Source organism: Pongo abelii, chromosome 15 (assembly GCF_028885655.2).
Source record: "Pongo abelii isolate AG06213 chromosome 15, NHGRI_mPonAbe1-v2.0_pri, whole genome shotgun sequence".
NCBI classification, from domain to species: Eukaryota; Metazoa; Chordata; class Mammalia; order Primates; family Hominidae; genus Pongo; species Pongo abelii.
In genome coordinates, this window is record NC_072000.2 from 65,494,018 (window position 1) to 65,510,410 (window position 16,393).

The window sequence follows — 16,393 nt, forward strand, 5'->3', positions numbered from 1 at the left end:
TGGTGCCACTCCCAGTGGCCTTGGCAGTGAGGAGGTGAGGCGAGAGCACCCTCAGGTGCTGATGGCACGAGTCTTGCCCAGGCTCCCAGGGGAATGAGTGGTGTGATGACCTCATGTGCCAGAAGCCAGGCAGGCATGCTTCAGGCTGAGAGAAAGCAATAGACGGACCTTAGGCAGATGCAGTCAGAGCAGCCTCAAGGGAGGCTGGTGCGACACCAGGGTGGCATCTTCCCAGCATCTGAATGTTGGCTTGACCTTCGCTGTTTGTGACCTCACCCAATTCAGTAACCTCACTGAGCCTCCCTTTTTCCATCTGTGCAATGGTGATGGTAGTACTTAACTCTGCAAGCAGTGAAGGTGAGAGATAATATAGGTCAAGCACTTAGCAGTTGACCAAGCTATAGACATATAGCTGTTGTTTTTATTATTAGAAACACAGCCTCAGCCAGGCACAGTGGCTCACACCAGTAATTTTAGCACTTTGGGAGGCCGAGGCAGGTGGATCACTGGAGCTCAGGAGTTCGACACCAGCCTGGGCAACATAATGAGACCTATCTCTACAAAAAACACAAAAATTAGCTGGGCGTGGTGGTGTGCACCCATAATCTCAGCTACATTGGAGGCTGAGTTGAGAGGTTGGCTTGAGCCCGGGAGATGGAAGTTTCAGTGAGCTGTGATTGTGCCACTGCACTCTAGCCTGGGTGACAGAGCCAGACTCTGTCTCAAAACAAGAAAACAAAAACAAACAAACAAAAAACAAGCAAAACCAATACAATCTCATTTTTCATGTTAGGTTATTCATACAATCCTGTTAGAATTTTTTTTCTTTAGGAATTTGAATGCTCATTTTTAAGCCTGACAGTTTCAGATGGAAGAGAATCATGAAATGCTTTATCATGTTTTTAGGTTCGTTATTTATCCCTAGAGTAAGACTTAGGAAAGCTATAGAAAAGAGCCATCCAGCCAAGAATTTGAATTTCGTCAACTTCTCTATTACAGAGGTTTGCTCAAAGCCCATAGATTCTAGATGAACCTTCTACCTTTGCCCCCAAAATTGTTTTTTTCTTTCAATATGCTAGATCCCTTTGCTTATTCCAGGCTGAAATGAATGTTATGTAGCTAGAAGTTTCCTGTCTGTGATCAATTCTAATGGCTTTTGTGAAGGGAAATGGTTGTAAATTATTACCAGTTAATTAAATGAGTGTTTCTCTTGAGTCCTTTGTGCAGGCTTTTATCCAAGCCTGTTTAGAATCATGGAACATTAGAGCTAGAATATTTTTAGACAACTCTTGTTTCATGGACAGGGAGACTTAACTAGTGATATAAGTACTTGCCCAACTCCTGCAAAGTGATGCCAAGGAAAAGCAAACTTTGGCTGAGGGTATAGGAGTGGCTGTGCTGGGGATCCGGTGGGTACATCAAGCTAACAGAGTATAATTTCTAAGCAGTGAGCCCTTGTCATCCATATGTCACCAGTATTCCTTGGAGCCATCTTGGAGTGCTTTTATTTTTTACAAAGTGCTATCATGTAGGACTATTCTGTAGTAAATATTACCATTCCTATTTTTATAGGTGAGGAAATTGAGGTGGTCAGATGACCTTATTTAGCTCTTAGATCAACTCAACAGATATGTATTGAGTGTTTACTTGGTTCAAGGAACTCTGCGAGGCTCCTTGGGAATATAGTGTCAGATCCTGCTGGAATGGAGGTTACAGACTTATTGCAAGTGATGAGATATGTGTGTGAAAATGTAAGTAATTGTTCAAGGTATAGATAAGCGTTAAGATAATAATAGTTGAGATGTGAATTTTGAGACCGGAGGGATCAATGTGAATATCAAATCCTGGCACCAGTTTCTTCCTTCTGCTCACGAAGCTGTGTCATCTTCTGTGCTCGGTGACCCATCCAACCTGTAGCCTTAGGAGCTCCTCTGGGGAGTCTTGAGTACCTGGCAGTTGTCCCGAACCTGGGAGTCATTCAGTAAAGGTTCAAATGAATGAATGGATAGCTGCGGTGAAGAGAGACAGGTTTTCCAAGCAGAGAACACGGCATGAGCAAATGCGTGGCTGAGTTGATAGAGCCAGGAGAGGGGCCTGACTAGGAGAGCAGGTTTTTAAAAGTGATTTTTTTTCTTCTTTTTATATTTTAACTCTCTAAAGTGACAATTGAAGGAAGCGAATTTTGAAAACAAAGTTTGGATAGATTAGTGGGAAGGCAGCAAAAGGGGAGCCCAAGTGGTCCTGAAAGCCAGGTGGAGCAGGGTATTTTATTCTGAAGACTCTGGGAGGCCAGCGGAGGCTTTAGAGGGGGAAGTTGATGAGATCAGCACTTTAGAAAAGCCTGTTTTGTTTTTTGGTGGGGTGTCCCATGACTGCAGGAGAAAGGATCCCATGACTGCAGGAGAAAGGATGAGGGAGGAGGCCTGCAGTGACAGGGATCCTAGAGTGATGGGGGGAACGAAGGGAAAAACAGACGGTCACGGTGCCTCAAATCGGAGTGGCTCCAGGATTTTAAGCCTGGGAACGCAGAAGAACAGTGGTTCTAGTGATTCAGTGATTCTAGTGATAAAGTGAAGCTTTAGGAGGAAACATGGGATTGGAGCCCATTAAAACTGGAATCGGCCCCTTAGAGAGAATCTGGCTCAGGCTTCCAAGATGGTGGTCCGTGGTCTGGCTATATCAGAGTTACCCACAGAACTTTTAAAAACAGCAGATGCCTAGACCCCGTTCCCTTGCCCCAGAAAATTTAAAATCAGTAGATCACCTGTGGGGCCTGGGAATCTTATATTTAATCCCTCTCTGTGATTCTTTGGCAAAAGAGATTGAATGGCCTTCCTGATGTCACAGACTCGTCAGGACAGAGCACCAGGACCCAGGTCTTCTCTAGCATTGCTATTACTCAGCCACAATGTGGGAGATAGGAGATAAGTTCAGATGGGGAGGTGTAATATTTGAGGCAGCGCTGATTCATGTGAGTTCAACACTGATGGCTCTTTGAGGAAGGGGTTACTTGGCATGAGAACTCAAGGGTTAGATGGCTCTGAGGGTGCACTTTGGGAATCATTCAGTCAAGAAATGCTTTCCCGAGTGGCTGCTGCAAACCAGGCATAGGATAGATCTTCGGGGACTCAAAAATGTAGAACAGAGTAGTAGAAACAACATAGAGAACCCTAAAGGCTGAAGTTGTGTTTATGTTTTCTTCTCTGAGCTGTTTTGAGTAAATTTAGGTGTAAGTTACAACGTATGGGTTGAAATTCATTATTTTGGGTATGGATGTCCCGTTGTTCTAGCACCATTTGTTGACACTGAGTTTTTATACTTTTGTTCATTTGTCTATTTGTATAGAAGAATCACATTTTTTTAAAGACCACTGTTATCTGGGTTTCAACAAGGGCCTAAGAGTTGTTCTTTTTACCAAGAGAAGTGGTCTGTAGGGGAGGGGGTTAGTGTGTTTATTGCTCCTTTAATGACTGTTATAGTAAGAATGCTAAGTGTGTTCATTTCTATGTGGGGCTGCCCTAGACTCTGACCTCAGCTCTATTCTATTAGACACTCTGTCAGTGCATTAGCCAATGACATAGGTAGCCTGAGGCCCTGACTTGGGGAGCCATAAAACTGAGAAGGAGAGTGAATGAACTGACTGGATTTGCGATCCAGTGAACGTTGTGACCTGGGACAAGCCAAAATATTGCAGAAAAAAAAAAATGAAGCACTTAGGTTTTTGTGAAGGTTTTGAGCCTAACCACTGCACAAGCACAGGATGTGGGAAGCAAAGCCTTATAGCACCTAGAAAAGATGCAGAAGTTTTAGTTCATTGCAAGTTCAGCCTGGGTCACTGGGGCTTCTCAGAGCGCCCATGCATTCTCACTGCATCGGTAAAGGGCACTGTCACTGTCAAGATCAACGTTAATGATAATCTTGCTCTTGTTGGTGAAGGTCAGGTCACACACTCAGCCTGACTTCACCCTTTAAAGGGGGTGTGGAGAAATTGGGGCATGTCAGGAGGAAACTGACCAGAATGGTGAAGGAGGAGAAAATCATGTCCTACATGAAGTTGCTGAGAGTTTGAGATACCCAGGTCTATTTTATTTACTCATTTGTTCCACAAACCATTTTCTGTCCCCTTATATGCAAGGTAGGGTCTCCTTTGGGGACAGGGCATAATGACTGCAACATGATGTGCGTTCCAGCAGTAGCCTTCATAACAGGTATGGAGTTGCCCACCTGTCTGAAAGAGGTCTGGGAAGGTCCCCCTATACAGGTGGGTCTTGAATTGATGGACAAATAAGAGTTGGACAAGTATAAAAAGGAAGAAAGGAGTTTCCAGCCAGAAAGATCACATACCCCAAATCACTAGGCAATAAGCTACAGATGGGTAATGTGTAATTTTCATAATTTTGACTGTATTCCCCAGTATGCTGCTTGACCCATAATGCGTTTGGTTGCTCTCTCAGAATAAATGAAATAACATACCTCCCTGGAGAGTGTACAAGAATTAAGAGATGGGGATACTGGTTGTATGCAGCTGCAGTGGTGGGAAGAGCTTAGGCTGAAAGGTAGGAAGGGGTATAGTGTCTAGGGCCATGTGCTGTGCTAAAGAATTTGGACCTTATCATGGACAGGAGAGGAAACACTGACGATTTCTAAGTTAGGAAGCCACATGGTCAGATTTTAATTTTTGAAACGTGTCACTGGCAGCAGCTGAAGGACAGTAGTCTGGAGATAAAAGGCAGCTAGAAGCCCATTCAGGGAGGCCAGATGAACCACGGCAGTAGGAGTGGAGCAGGGGTGGATCCAGGAGAGACTTCGAGAGTGGATGTGTTGGGATCTGAGAGTGACTGAATGTACCTGCTGAGGAGCTGGGCTTCTGGCGTGGCCTATGGGTAAATACAGGGCTCAGGAGTGCGAGGAGGGCCAGGAAAGGGTGGTGTCCTGGAAGTAAGGAATGAGAGATTCATGAAGAAGAAGATGTCAAGATCAGATGCGGCAGAGAGATCAACTGAGATGAAGACAGACACATCTTTGTATCTGACAGTAGGACGTCATGAAAGTTGCTGGAGCTGTTTCAGTGCTGGTGGGAGGCAGGGAGGCAGACTGCAGGGGATAGCATGAATGTTAGAAGGCATAGAGGGATGTGATAATTGTTGTCAAATATTTGACCTATTCTCTTTGGCTGACAATTTGAATATGTTTTTTGAGTGCAAGTGAGAGAAACCCCCACTCAAACTGGCTAAGACAAAAGGAATTTATAGGCTCAAATAACAAAAAAAATCCCAAAGAATCAAGCAAGGCTTGATCTAAGGGTTTAAATGATGTTACGAAGAGCTGTTCTCTTTCTGTCCCTCAGCTATCCCCTCTTTGTTGGCTTCATTCTGTAGCTCAGTGGGGGGACAACACAGGTGCCAGACACTCCCAAGTTTGTGTCCTTCGAGACTGAAGTTTAGCAGAAGCGAGATCTTATCCCTTCCTTGTAGATCCAGGATTCCTAGTTGGACCTACTTGGATTTTTGTGCTCAAACCTGAACCAGTAGATGCTGATACCGGGTAGGGAGTTGTCATTGCACTGATAGCCAGAGAGAAGGAATGTGCCTGCCCCAGGCCAGCTGTGCAGAGTTCAGTCAGTGCTCTAATCTGCTAGGCTTGGTCACATGTCCACTCTGGAGTTAGGGGCAGAATCCCAGATGAGCCATTTGGACTACATGTGAGGGAGGGGTAGTTCTCAAATAAAGCTCGTGTTATTCCCAGAAGCTGGGATGGATGTACTAGCTAGAGACAGTGTCCACTGGAGCTGTAGAGGGCGAAACTAAGGTAAATGAGTGGAAATTATTGGTCTTGCTGCATTTGTATTCATAGAGAAACATCTGTCTATGTTGTATAGGAATGAAATAGGCCAGCTGTTAAGGTAGTGAGTTGGTTGTCACTGGGGGGTATCTAAGCAACTACGGTGAATAAATGATAACAGCCCATCAGCAGTGTATAGAAGGAACGAATAACCTTTAAAGCCACATTTTTCAAACCGTTTCTCTGTGACACAGTAAGGAATACATCTTTACATTTAAACCTAGTGTACCCTTTTATATGTATACAAAACTACACACAAAAGTTGCATGAAACAGTGCTTTTCCTTACTACCTGTAGCATGTTCATATTTTCTGTTCTATTTTTATTCTACTTTGAAATCCCTATTGTGGGCTGGGTGTGGTGGCTCACGCCTGTAATCCCAGCACTTTGGGAGGCTGAGGTGGACAGATCTCCTGAGGTCAGAAGTTTGAGACCAGCCTAGCCAACATGGCGAAACCCCATCTCTACTAAAATTACAAAAATTAGCCAGGTGTGGTGGCGTGTGCCTGTAGTCCCAGCTATGTGGGAGGCTGAGGCAGGAGAATCACTTGAACCCCGGAGGCGGAGGTTGCAGTGAGCCGAGATGGTGCTACTGCACACCAGCCTGGGTGACAGAGCGAGACTCTGTCTCAAAAAGAAAAAAAAAGAAAGAAATCCCCATTGTGTGCAACCCACTAAGTTGCTTTCATGTCTCTCTAAAAAGTTTCAACCTGCAGTTTGTAAAACCCTGTTCTAAGGTCCAGTGTCTTACCACATCTGCCTTAGGTGGACAACACTTAAAGACCGTGTTTAAATACAGCTTTTCCACCACAATGGGTGACATGGGTCAAAAATGCGGAAGGAAACCTGTTCTACTTGTGAGAGCTCCTGCTTCTAACTGGTGGAATCTCCTGCTGTCTGTCAGAGTAGCTCCTGACCCATCTTGGGGTGGAAGGGCCTTTGTGGGCCCTCAGGGAAGTGTTGAAGGGAGTTTACGGGCTGGCTGTGGGCTGCAGGATGGCGGAGGCGGCCGGGCAGCAACTGTGCCTGTGCCAGCGGTAGTTTATGTTGTGAGGCCGAATGTATGTGTATGTATGTATTCTCTGGCAGGCCTTTATATTGAAGATGAGGGAGTGGCTTTTAAAAATAACGTATTTTTGAGTTGAAACAAGTCAAGGCAGAGAGTGGAGACAATTAGAGGCTGATATCCTGTTTAGTCATCTCTCTAGAGAGCTCTATTTTCAGAGCTGTTCTATAAAGGTTCACAAGTGGTATTAAGATAGTTAAGAGGGTATTGTTAACAGTAGTCATGATGCAAGTAGCTGATTTGAACAGGGAGGTGATTTATAGTGTGGTAACCAATTGGTAACAGGTTTTATGCAGAGAAAGGGAGGGTTATAAGAATAGGTTGTTATACAGGTTAAGCTTTCTGAATCTGAACAAAGCAGGCATCTTTTATTTTGAAAAAGTATATAATCAGGGTGTGGTGGTGACCTAGGGTAAGTCCAGTGCATTTTTGGGGGCTTTGTCATGGGTAGATACAATAAACAACAAAAAAGTAAATAGTACTGTCAAGAATCTTTGAGATTGGCTGGGCATGGTGGCTTTCGCCTGTAATCCCAGCACTCTGGGAGGCCGAGGCGGGTGGATTGCCTGGTCTCACGAGTTCGAGACCAGTCTGGGCAACATGACTCTCTAACCCAGGCATGATGGCATGTGCCTGTGGTCCCAGCTACTTGGGAGGCTGAGGCAGGAAGATCACTTGAGCCCGGGAGGTCGAGGCTACAGTGAGTCATGATCGCATCATTGCAGTCCAGCCTGGGTGACAGAGGGAGACTCTGTCTTTAAAAAAAATAATAATCTTTGAGATCATATGTGGAGGCTATGTTAGAAACGCTAGGCCAACGCCAGGCACAGTGGCTCACACCTGTAATCCCAGTGCTTTGAGAGGCTGAGGTGGGAGGATTGCTTGAGCCTAAGAGTTTGAGACTGGGCAACATAGTGAGACCTTGTCTCTACATACATACATACATACATACATACCTAGATAAGCAAGCAGGCAAGCTGGTTATGGTGGCACATGCCTATAGTCCTAGCTCCTTGGGAGGCTGAGGTAGGAGGATCGCTTGAGGCTGGGATTTCAAGACTGCAGTGAGCTATGATTGTGCCACTGCACTCCAGCCTGGGAGACAGTGAGACCCTGTCTCAAAAAAAAAAAAAAAAAAAAAGAAAAGAGAAAAAATGCCAAATAATGATGCCATGAACTTTTCAGATTGGAACAGTGAGGCTCAGTGTGGTAAAGGACCTTGCCCAGGGTCCAGAACCAGCTGTGACAGAATCAGACTAGAGTTCTTGGCCTGGTCTAGTAGGGGCTCTTTCCACTGTACCATGTGACTTATTTGCAGCTTATTTAAATTTAATATTTGACCAAAAATGGTCATTCGTATCTCTACTCAAGCTTCTCTATATGCCAGGCTTCTCTTCAGATGAAAGGTCAAAGGCAAAAATGGAGCCACAGCCAAAGAAAGAGAAAAATAAAATAAAAATGGAGCCATGGGCAGAGTCTGAAAAGATTTATTTAAGGACAATTGTAAATTCATGTATTTGAGTCCACAAGAGCCTCACAATGCAAGGCTTAGAGGTGTTCATGGATAGTGAAGTTAGCATCCGGTAGGAAGAGGGGAGTCCGCCCACCTAAGCTAGTAGTGATCAGAACAGAGCCAGAGGGTGCTGTTCATCCTGGGCGCCATGCTGTATGGGGTCTTTAGGAAACTGGACTGTATGCAGAGGATGACACCATATGAAAAGACTTCAAGCTGCATTGCTTGCAGAATGCATGTCTTGATATTTCAGCTGATAGGTAACTTCAAGGTATGTTGATACTCCCATGACTAATCAAGAGTAGCAGTCCGACACAGTGTCTCACGCCTGTAATCCCAGCACTTTGGGAGGCTGAGGCGGGAGGATCATTTGAAGTCAGGAGTTCGAGACTGGCCTGGCCAACATAGTGAAACCTCATCTCTACTAAAAAATACAAAAACTGATCAGATGTGGTGGCACATGCCTGTAATCCCAGCTACTCAGGAGACTGAGGCAGGAGAATTGCTTGAACCTAGAAGATGGAGGTTGCAGTGAGCTGAGATGGTGCCACTGCAATTCAGCCTGGGCAACAAAGTGAAACTACCTCTCTCTCAAAAAAAAAAAAAAAAAAAAAAAAGAGTAGTGAATGCAAGGCTCCTAAACTTCCTTCCCCAGTGCTTCCTTAAGATTGACTAGACTTCGGTGGAAATATGTAGCAGAGACTCTTTATACTTTTTACTCCATAAAACTAAAGATTTGCAGTTGACCAAGCCACATGTGTTCATTACCTTGTATGTTGCCATTATTTCTCTATTTCATATTCTTCCCATGTGGTTTAGCAAAATGCTGCTCTTATAAGCCATATGCATAAGATATCGAGGTCTCAAAAACAATTACCAAGTATGTGGATGTGCCTGTCTATATTATGACAAGCCAAAAATGGGAGAGAATAAAATTCAAGAGGAAGGAAACTGATAAAATGTGGTTTCTTTTAGATTTGCTTTTCTGTCTTTACAGTTTTTTGAGCTTTCACTTGTTTCCCTGCCACTCTGCTATTTAATGGAAGACTTAGATTTATTTGATTTGTGGCTGTGATTTACACATTAATTAGGCCTCTCTGTGATGAATTAAGGCCCACAAAAATATTTTAATACTAACATATAATATACATTTTTTTTTTCTCTTTCTAGGTGGATCTCGAGCCAGAGGGGAAAGTATTTGTGGTAATAACCCTTACCGGGAGTTTCACTGAAGGTAAGAATGAGTTTTGGGTAGTTTCCAGAATATATGTAATCTTGGTTTATACTCAGTAGGAATTTCTATCACGGAAATTATAAAAAAGAGCATGTTGTAAGAGATGCTTAAAAAAATCACTTTCGTAAGTTGGGCTGGCTGGTATTTTGTTGCCCAGTGGTCTGTTGGTTCAGGTTGCCAAATTAAATATATTTGCTAAATCTGGCAATCTCACGTTTCATTTAACACACTCAATGAGTTTTTGTTTTTAGCCAGTGTCATTGTAGCTGAATAGTTTTTGCGTCTTTTTGATTCATGACCGTAGAACTCTACTTTATGTCTTTGGTTTTGTGCCAACCTTTTAGTTTGCCCGTGAATGTCTATGAAAGAAATTTAGGGCTCCAGTTATCTTCTTTATAATCTCTATCTCATTTGTGACCTGTAAGGGATTCTGTTTTTCATCTCTGGCTACCATACTCCCCACTCCCCCATCCAATATTTTTTTTTTTAATTGAGGTAAAATTTATATTGGGGTGAAATGATAGATCAGAAGTGAACAATTTGATTTTTGACAAATGCATACAACTGCATAACCAGCACCCCAATCCAAGATACAGGACATTTCCATTATTGTGAACATTTCCTTGTACCCCTTTTCAATCCCCTGCTCCCAAAGGCAATACGTAAAGTGCTTTATTTCACCACAGGTTAGTTTTACCTACTCTAGAAGTTCATATACATGGAATTATACAGCATATTCTCTTTCATGTCTGGTTTCTTTCACTCAGCATAGTTTCTAGAAGATTCATATCATTGTGTATACCAGTATTTTTTTCATTTTATATCTGAGTAGTATCCCATTATATAAATGTAGCATCCATTTGTTTACCCATTCTCCTCTTGGTGGACTTTTGGGGTTTTTCCTATTGTTGTCTAGTATGAATAATGCTTTTATTAACCTTCTTACACATAAATTTTTCTGGACATAACACTTCCATTTATCTTGGGTGATTATATAGGAGTGGAATTGCTGGGTAATAAAGTAGGTGTATGTGTAACTTCAGAAGAAACTTCCAAATGGTTTCCAGAGTGGTTTTATTACACTCCCACCAGCAACGTATGAGAGTTCCAATTACTTCATATCCTCATTAACACTTTCTATGGCCATTGCTTTTCATCGTAGGCATTCTAGTGGGTATGAAATTATATCCTGTGGGTAAATTTGCATTTCCCTGATGGTGAGTACTTTCTCACATGCTTATTGGCCATTTGTTTGTTTATTTGATAATTTCCATTTCCAGTCTTTTGTCCTGTTTTCTAAAATTGGATTTGTCTTTTTATTATTGATTTAGAGGCGTTCTTTGTTTTCTGGATATGAGTCCTTTGTGAGAAATAGGTATTGTGATTACTTTTTCCCAGTCTTTGGCTTGCCTTTTCATTTTCTTAATGGTGTCTTTGAGCAAAAGTTTTAAATTTCTATGAAGTTCAATTTATTAATCTCATCTTTTGTAGTTCATATGTTTTATGTCTTAAGAGATCTCTCTGTCATAGGGTCACAAAGATATTCTCCTGTTTTTTTGTTTTTTTTTAAGAAGCAAATAGTTTTAGGTTTTATGTTTAGGTCTGTGTGCCTTCTTAAATTGATATTTGTGTGTGATGTTACAGAGGAGTTGAAACTTTTTTTTTTTCAATACACGAATGCAGTTGTTCTAGCACCATTTATTAAAAGTCTCCCCCGGCCCCTTGAATCACCCTGGAACCTTTGTTGAAAATCAATTGACCATATAATGTGGGTCTGTTTCTGGATTATCTGTTCTGTCCTGTTGATCTATTTGTCCATCTGATCTCTCTTTCTTTTCTCTACATTATGCCAGTATTACACTGTCTCATTACTGTTGCTTTATAGTGAGTCTTATGGTTACATAGTATGAGCCCTCCAACTTCGTTCTTTTTTGTATGTTTAAGGTTATTTTAGCTATTCTCAGTATTTTGCAATTTGATGTCAGTTTTAGAGTCAGCTTATATATTTCCAGACAAAATCCTGCTGTATTTTGAATTGAAATTGCGTTGGATCTATAGATCAGTTTGAGGGGAGTTAACATCTTAACAATCTTGAGTATCTTTAAACCCATCTGTAGTCAAATTAGTCAATTCTGTAGTCCGTGGACATGGTCTTTGCTCGTAAGGCATAGCCAGTGTGAGGTTTCAGTAGAAATCCCAAGGTGTTTTAAGCCCATTAATTTTATGGCACTCAAGCTTCTAACTCTTTCTCCTATGGGTGGGAAACAGCTGAAATCTCAGTTCCTATCTTTCAGCATCCTAGCTCTTGCTCCTGTCTGGACCTCTTAGAGTTTCCCTTGCACATGCACAGTTTAGGAAGATGTGAGGACTTGAAGAGTTTACATATGTGGAGGTTATTCTTTCTGAATGGCCCCATCTTTCCAGGTTTTTTCTCTTCAATATCCAGTCATCTGGTAGTCTTTAATTTTGTCAATTCTGTTTTCAAGCCAATAAAACTGTGGTTCCATATTGAGTTCTATTTACCCAACCCTGCACAACCTGGGGAATAATCTGGAGAAAAGCCCTACAAATGTGGGTCTCACCTAATGCGGTTTCCCTCCTTCGTGTGTCAGATTCTCTCTAGTTTGTGTGTGTTTTTGGTTGTTCTCTCACATCATCAACTAGTTGTTTAAAATATATTTTCCAGGTATTTTTTGTTTGATGGGAGGGGTGGTCCATATCAAGCTACTTCACCATTACTAAAACCTCATGAAGATTTTTAAGCATGTGGCTTAATTGTTTGTATTTTTGGTATTGGCATTTTGCAAAATTGGTTACACTTTCTTTGAGAAATAGTTTTCTCCACTCCTTTCAGCCAATCATTCCCATTCATATGGGTGAATTATTTTAATGTTAAAGTTTTTCAATATATTGTCTCCATTATTAAATCTTGTCTTTTTGCACAAACCTGGATTTAGCAGAAACCTGGAATACTTGACATAAAAAAAAAACTGTTCAGTTTACAGTTTGGGGGGGTGCCTGCTCTAAGGTCTTTTTGCTTTGCTTGGTATCTTTTATGTACAGAGAAAAATGAGTCTGTTCCTAGCCTAGTCAAATAAAATGAATGTAGTATTATGGAAGATTGTTGATAAAATATTCTCATCATGCACGTAGGACATGGATCAGCTGTGGTAGAAAGAAACACAACAGTGAGAAAGAGGCCAGGAGGAGGAGCGGGTAAGATTCTCTCTTATTCGAGCTGAATCAACCCTCTGCATTAAGTTACAAGGGACCAGCAAAGTAAAGCAATGCATGTTAGACCAGGTCTGATTGTGCCATAATCATTACGTGACTTTTTTAGAGCCATGCCAACACTCTAGGACTAAATGCTCACCAAATACATCTGGTTGTTCTCATTGTTTCTTAGTTTCAGTGATAATAAGAATGAAATGGTAAGTCATACTGGAGGTGAGTTCTTACTAGGTCATTGCAATTGTTTCTTTCAGAGCTGACCCTGGGTAAAATTGTGAGGTGAGTTGAGTTTATCTTTGGTAATTCCATCTTTGCTTTAAGCTAGTCCTTTCTCTCTGCCTACAGTTGTCTCTTACTGCAGCAAGAAGCCCAGTGGTCCCTGTCCAGAAAGAGTTGCTGATAAGGAAGACAGTGAATTCATAGGCTAATTCACACTACAGTGATAGAGATTGATGTCATAGTACTCTATTCCTCTTAGGTGTGTTTGCATATTTTAAAAGATGCTGGAAGAGCTACTTTATCCATGAGAAATAGACTTTTAATGCTGAAATTTTAATATTGAAATCTATGGGTGAGGTATATTTTAGGAACCCCAGATCTGCTCTCTGTGTCTCTGTGCATGCATTGCTTTTTCAGTTTGGCTCCTAGACTGGGCCTCAGCTTGAGCTTGCACGTTGCTGCTGCCTTTAAAACACAGCTCCCTTGTCACATGGAGAGGACGTGATGGCTGCCTGTCTGTTTGTGTTAAGTAAGAAGGAAATGGAGCCCCCCCACCCCCCCATGTGCCTGCCACAGCTGTGGCAGTAACCTGGACCTGGCACTGCGAGCATGTCACTAGTTTGGCCTCGCTCCTGGAAGCCACCTTAGATTATGCCCAGCCATAATATGACAGGTTGGCTGGTGCAACATTTGGAGCTCTGGTTCCCATCTTGGATGCTGAAAGCCTTCATGGAAAAGCAGCGTAAGGTCAGGCCTGCCCAGTGTGTTTTGGACTGTGAAAAGGGCATTGTCCTGGGATCCTGGAGGCACTGTCAAAGTTCAGGAAATGTCGGCTGATCCTCAGTCTGTCTCACACGGTTGTCTTCAAGGTCAGATGATATAATATATGGGGAAGTGCTTTGCAAACTATAAAGTACTATATGAAGGTATGTTAGTGGGATTTTCATTTCCATGTTCCTATTGTCACAGCAAGGAGATCCCAGTCATTTCCCCTACCCCTGCCCTGGGACCATCTTGTATACTCAGCAGGTTTGTTTTATCTTAACATTGACTTTATGACCAGGCGTGGTGTCTAACACCTGTAATCCCAGCACTTTGGGAGGCTGAGGCAGGCAGATCGCTTGAGCTCAGGAGTTTGAGACCAGCCTGGGCAACATGGTGAAACACCATCTCTACAAAAAATACAAAAATTAATCAGGTGTGGTGGTGCACACTTGTAGTCTCAGCTACTCGGGAGGCTGAGGTGGGAGGATTCCCTGAGCCTGGGAAGTGGAGGTTGCAGTGAGCTGAGATCGTGCCACTGCACTCCAGCTTGGGTGACAGAGTGAAACCTTCTTTCAGAAAAAAAAAAAAAAAAAGAAAAGAAAATACTTTATTTTATACAAGAAGCCTCAAGAATTTCATGGACAGTGACTAGCATAATGTTGGCTTATCTCCATGCCTGTTTTCATGATCTCCTATGCGGGTTCTGCCATAAGCTCAGATTCTATAGTCTCAAAGCTCTCCTTTAAAAAAAATTACTTAAATTGGACTGTGGTCTGTGATATACAGGACTGGTATTGGGGCTACTGACTGCTACTTACCTCATTCTGTCTCATTTTTTAATTTTTCATTAATTATACTGAATTAGCTCAGGCAAAACTATTTTGTTAAATGTAAGACATGATTGAGAAATGACATGAGAAAAACCTGCTGGGTGCAGACCTGTAATCACATCATAGATGCTGGAGAGATAAAGATGAACAAGACATAGACACTCTCACAGGAGCTCATAGGAGGGAAGGCAGATACATATTATATACGCAATACAGGGAGCCAGGTCCCATGGCAGGAATAAGCCCAGTGCATAGTGTTGGCACATGGGACTATGTAATCAATTTGGCCAGGAGGGTTTAGAGAAAGTGTTTCCGGGGAGATGATGTTTAAAGCAAGTCTGAATGATAAATAGGACTGTGCCTAGAGGGGAACAGAATTGAAGAGAGGGAGACAGTTTGTACAAGAAACGAAAAGGAGTGTGGAGGTGCTAAAGGTCGGAGGTGTGGAGGTGCTGAAGATTGGGGAGTGGGATGGGGGGATGTGGCTAGAGATTTCGGAGGGCTTATGTGTGGGCTTGCCCAGGACAGGCTCAGTTTGTTGGTTACACCAGAATAATTATACAACAGTGCCACTGTTCACTTTCAAAAGGGTGCCAGGTCAGACAATAAATTGCATGTTCACACCACTTCTAGGCTAATAGAAATGATAAGATACCAGTGAAGGGTTTTAAGCAGAGATCTGATTTGGTGGCAGTAAGTTCAAGGGTGGGGAAGGGGTGTTAGTTGATAAGACTAGATCTAAGGTGTGGAGAACCATTATAGAGACTTGAAAGGTTGTCTCAGGGCAAGATTATTAGGGCCTGAATTAGGTTGGAATATGTAGGGGTGGAGAGGAGGGGGACAGCTTTGAGAGATGTCTGTGTAGTAAAATCAATAGGAATTAGCAATCCACTGGATGTGGGGGATGAAGAAAGAGGAGTCTCAGATGATGCTCAGATGGTGCCTCAGAGTCATTTACCAGGGTAGAAACTGGGAGAAGATGATGAATCCAGCTTTGGACAAGTGGAGTTTGGGGTGCTTGTGGGAAATCTAAGTTGCAGTGTCTGGGAGAAATTGGAAATAAGATTCCGGAGTTTGGCAAGATGCCTGGGTCTGAGATGTAGCTCCAGGTGCCAGGTGGAAGACAGGCACATGGATAAAGAAGCCCAATGAGAAGATTTAGCAAGAAAACCAAGGCTGACCAGCAGCAGAACTCTGTGGAGCATCAACATTTAAGTACTTTGGCTCATGAATTATAATTTATCAAACCAACCAAACTATGCTGAAGGTTTACTTAATGAACACCCATTTTGCTAAGATATTACTTGTGAAATAGTATCTGAGTGCTTGCTGTATGCCAGGGACTGTTTCACCAGATTGTTTACCGTCTTCCAAATTGGCACCAAAATGTTTGATAATGAAGTTAAAAGAAAGAACAGAACACAAAAGGCTTTGAAAAGTAATGTTGGCATTGGTGGTAACAGTGGTTTCTTCAAAGTTTGATGATACAGTGTGCTGTGTGCAGGTTTATGCCTAATGCTGGGGTAAAAAGAACAGATGAACATACTCAAAACCTACAGTGAGGGGTCTTCACTGAACTTAGATAGAACAAGAAAAACTCTTTTACAATCATTGCTTTGTGGAAGTCTCTCACAGAGCTCAAGGCATATAAAATTATCAACTGGATCAGAAACCCCTCACCACGGTTCATCTTG

At 42.4% G+C, this 16,393-nt stretch overlaps 1 protein-coding gene across 1 annotated transcript in view; it reads left to right on the top strand.

Annotated features, from left to right (window-relative positions):
* Positions 1-16,393, top strand: part of PRKCH (protein kinase C eta) — a 228,126-nt gene that overhangs the window by 60,334 nt on the left and 151,399 nt on the right. Inside the window, exon 2 of the mRNA XM_024231718.3 lies at positions 9,591-9,654. Coding sequence (XP_024087486.2) covers positions 9,591-9,654 — 64 coding nt within the window. The remainder of the gene's footprint in view (positions 1-9,590; positions 9,655-16,393) is intronic.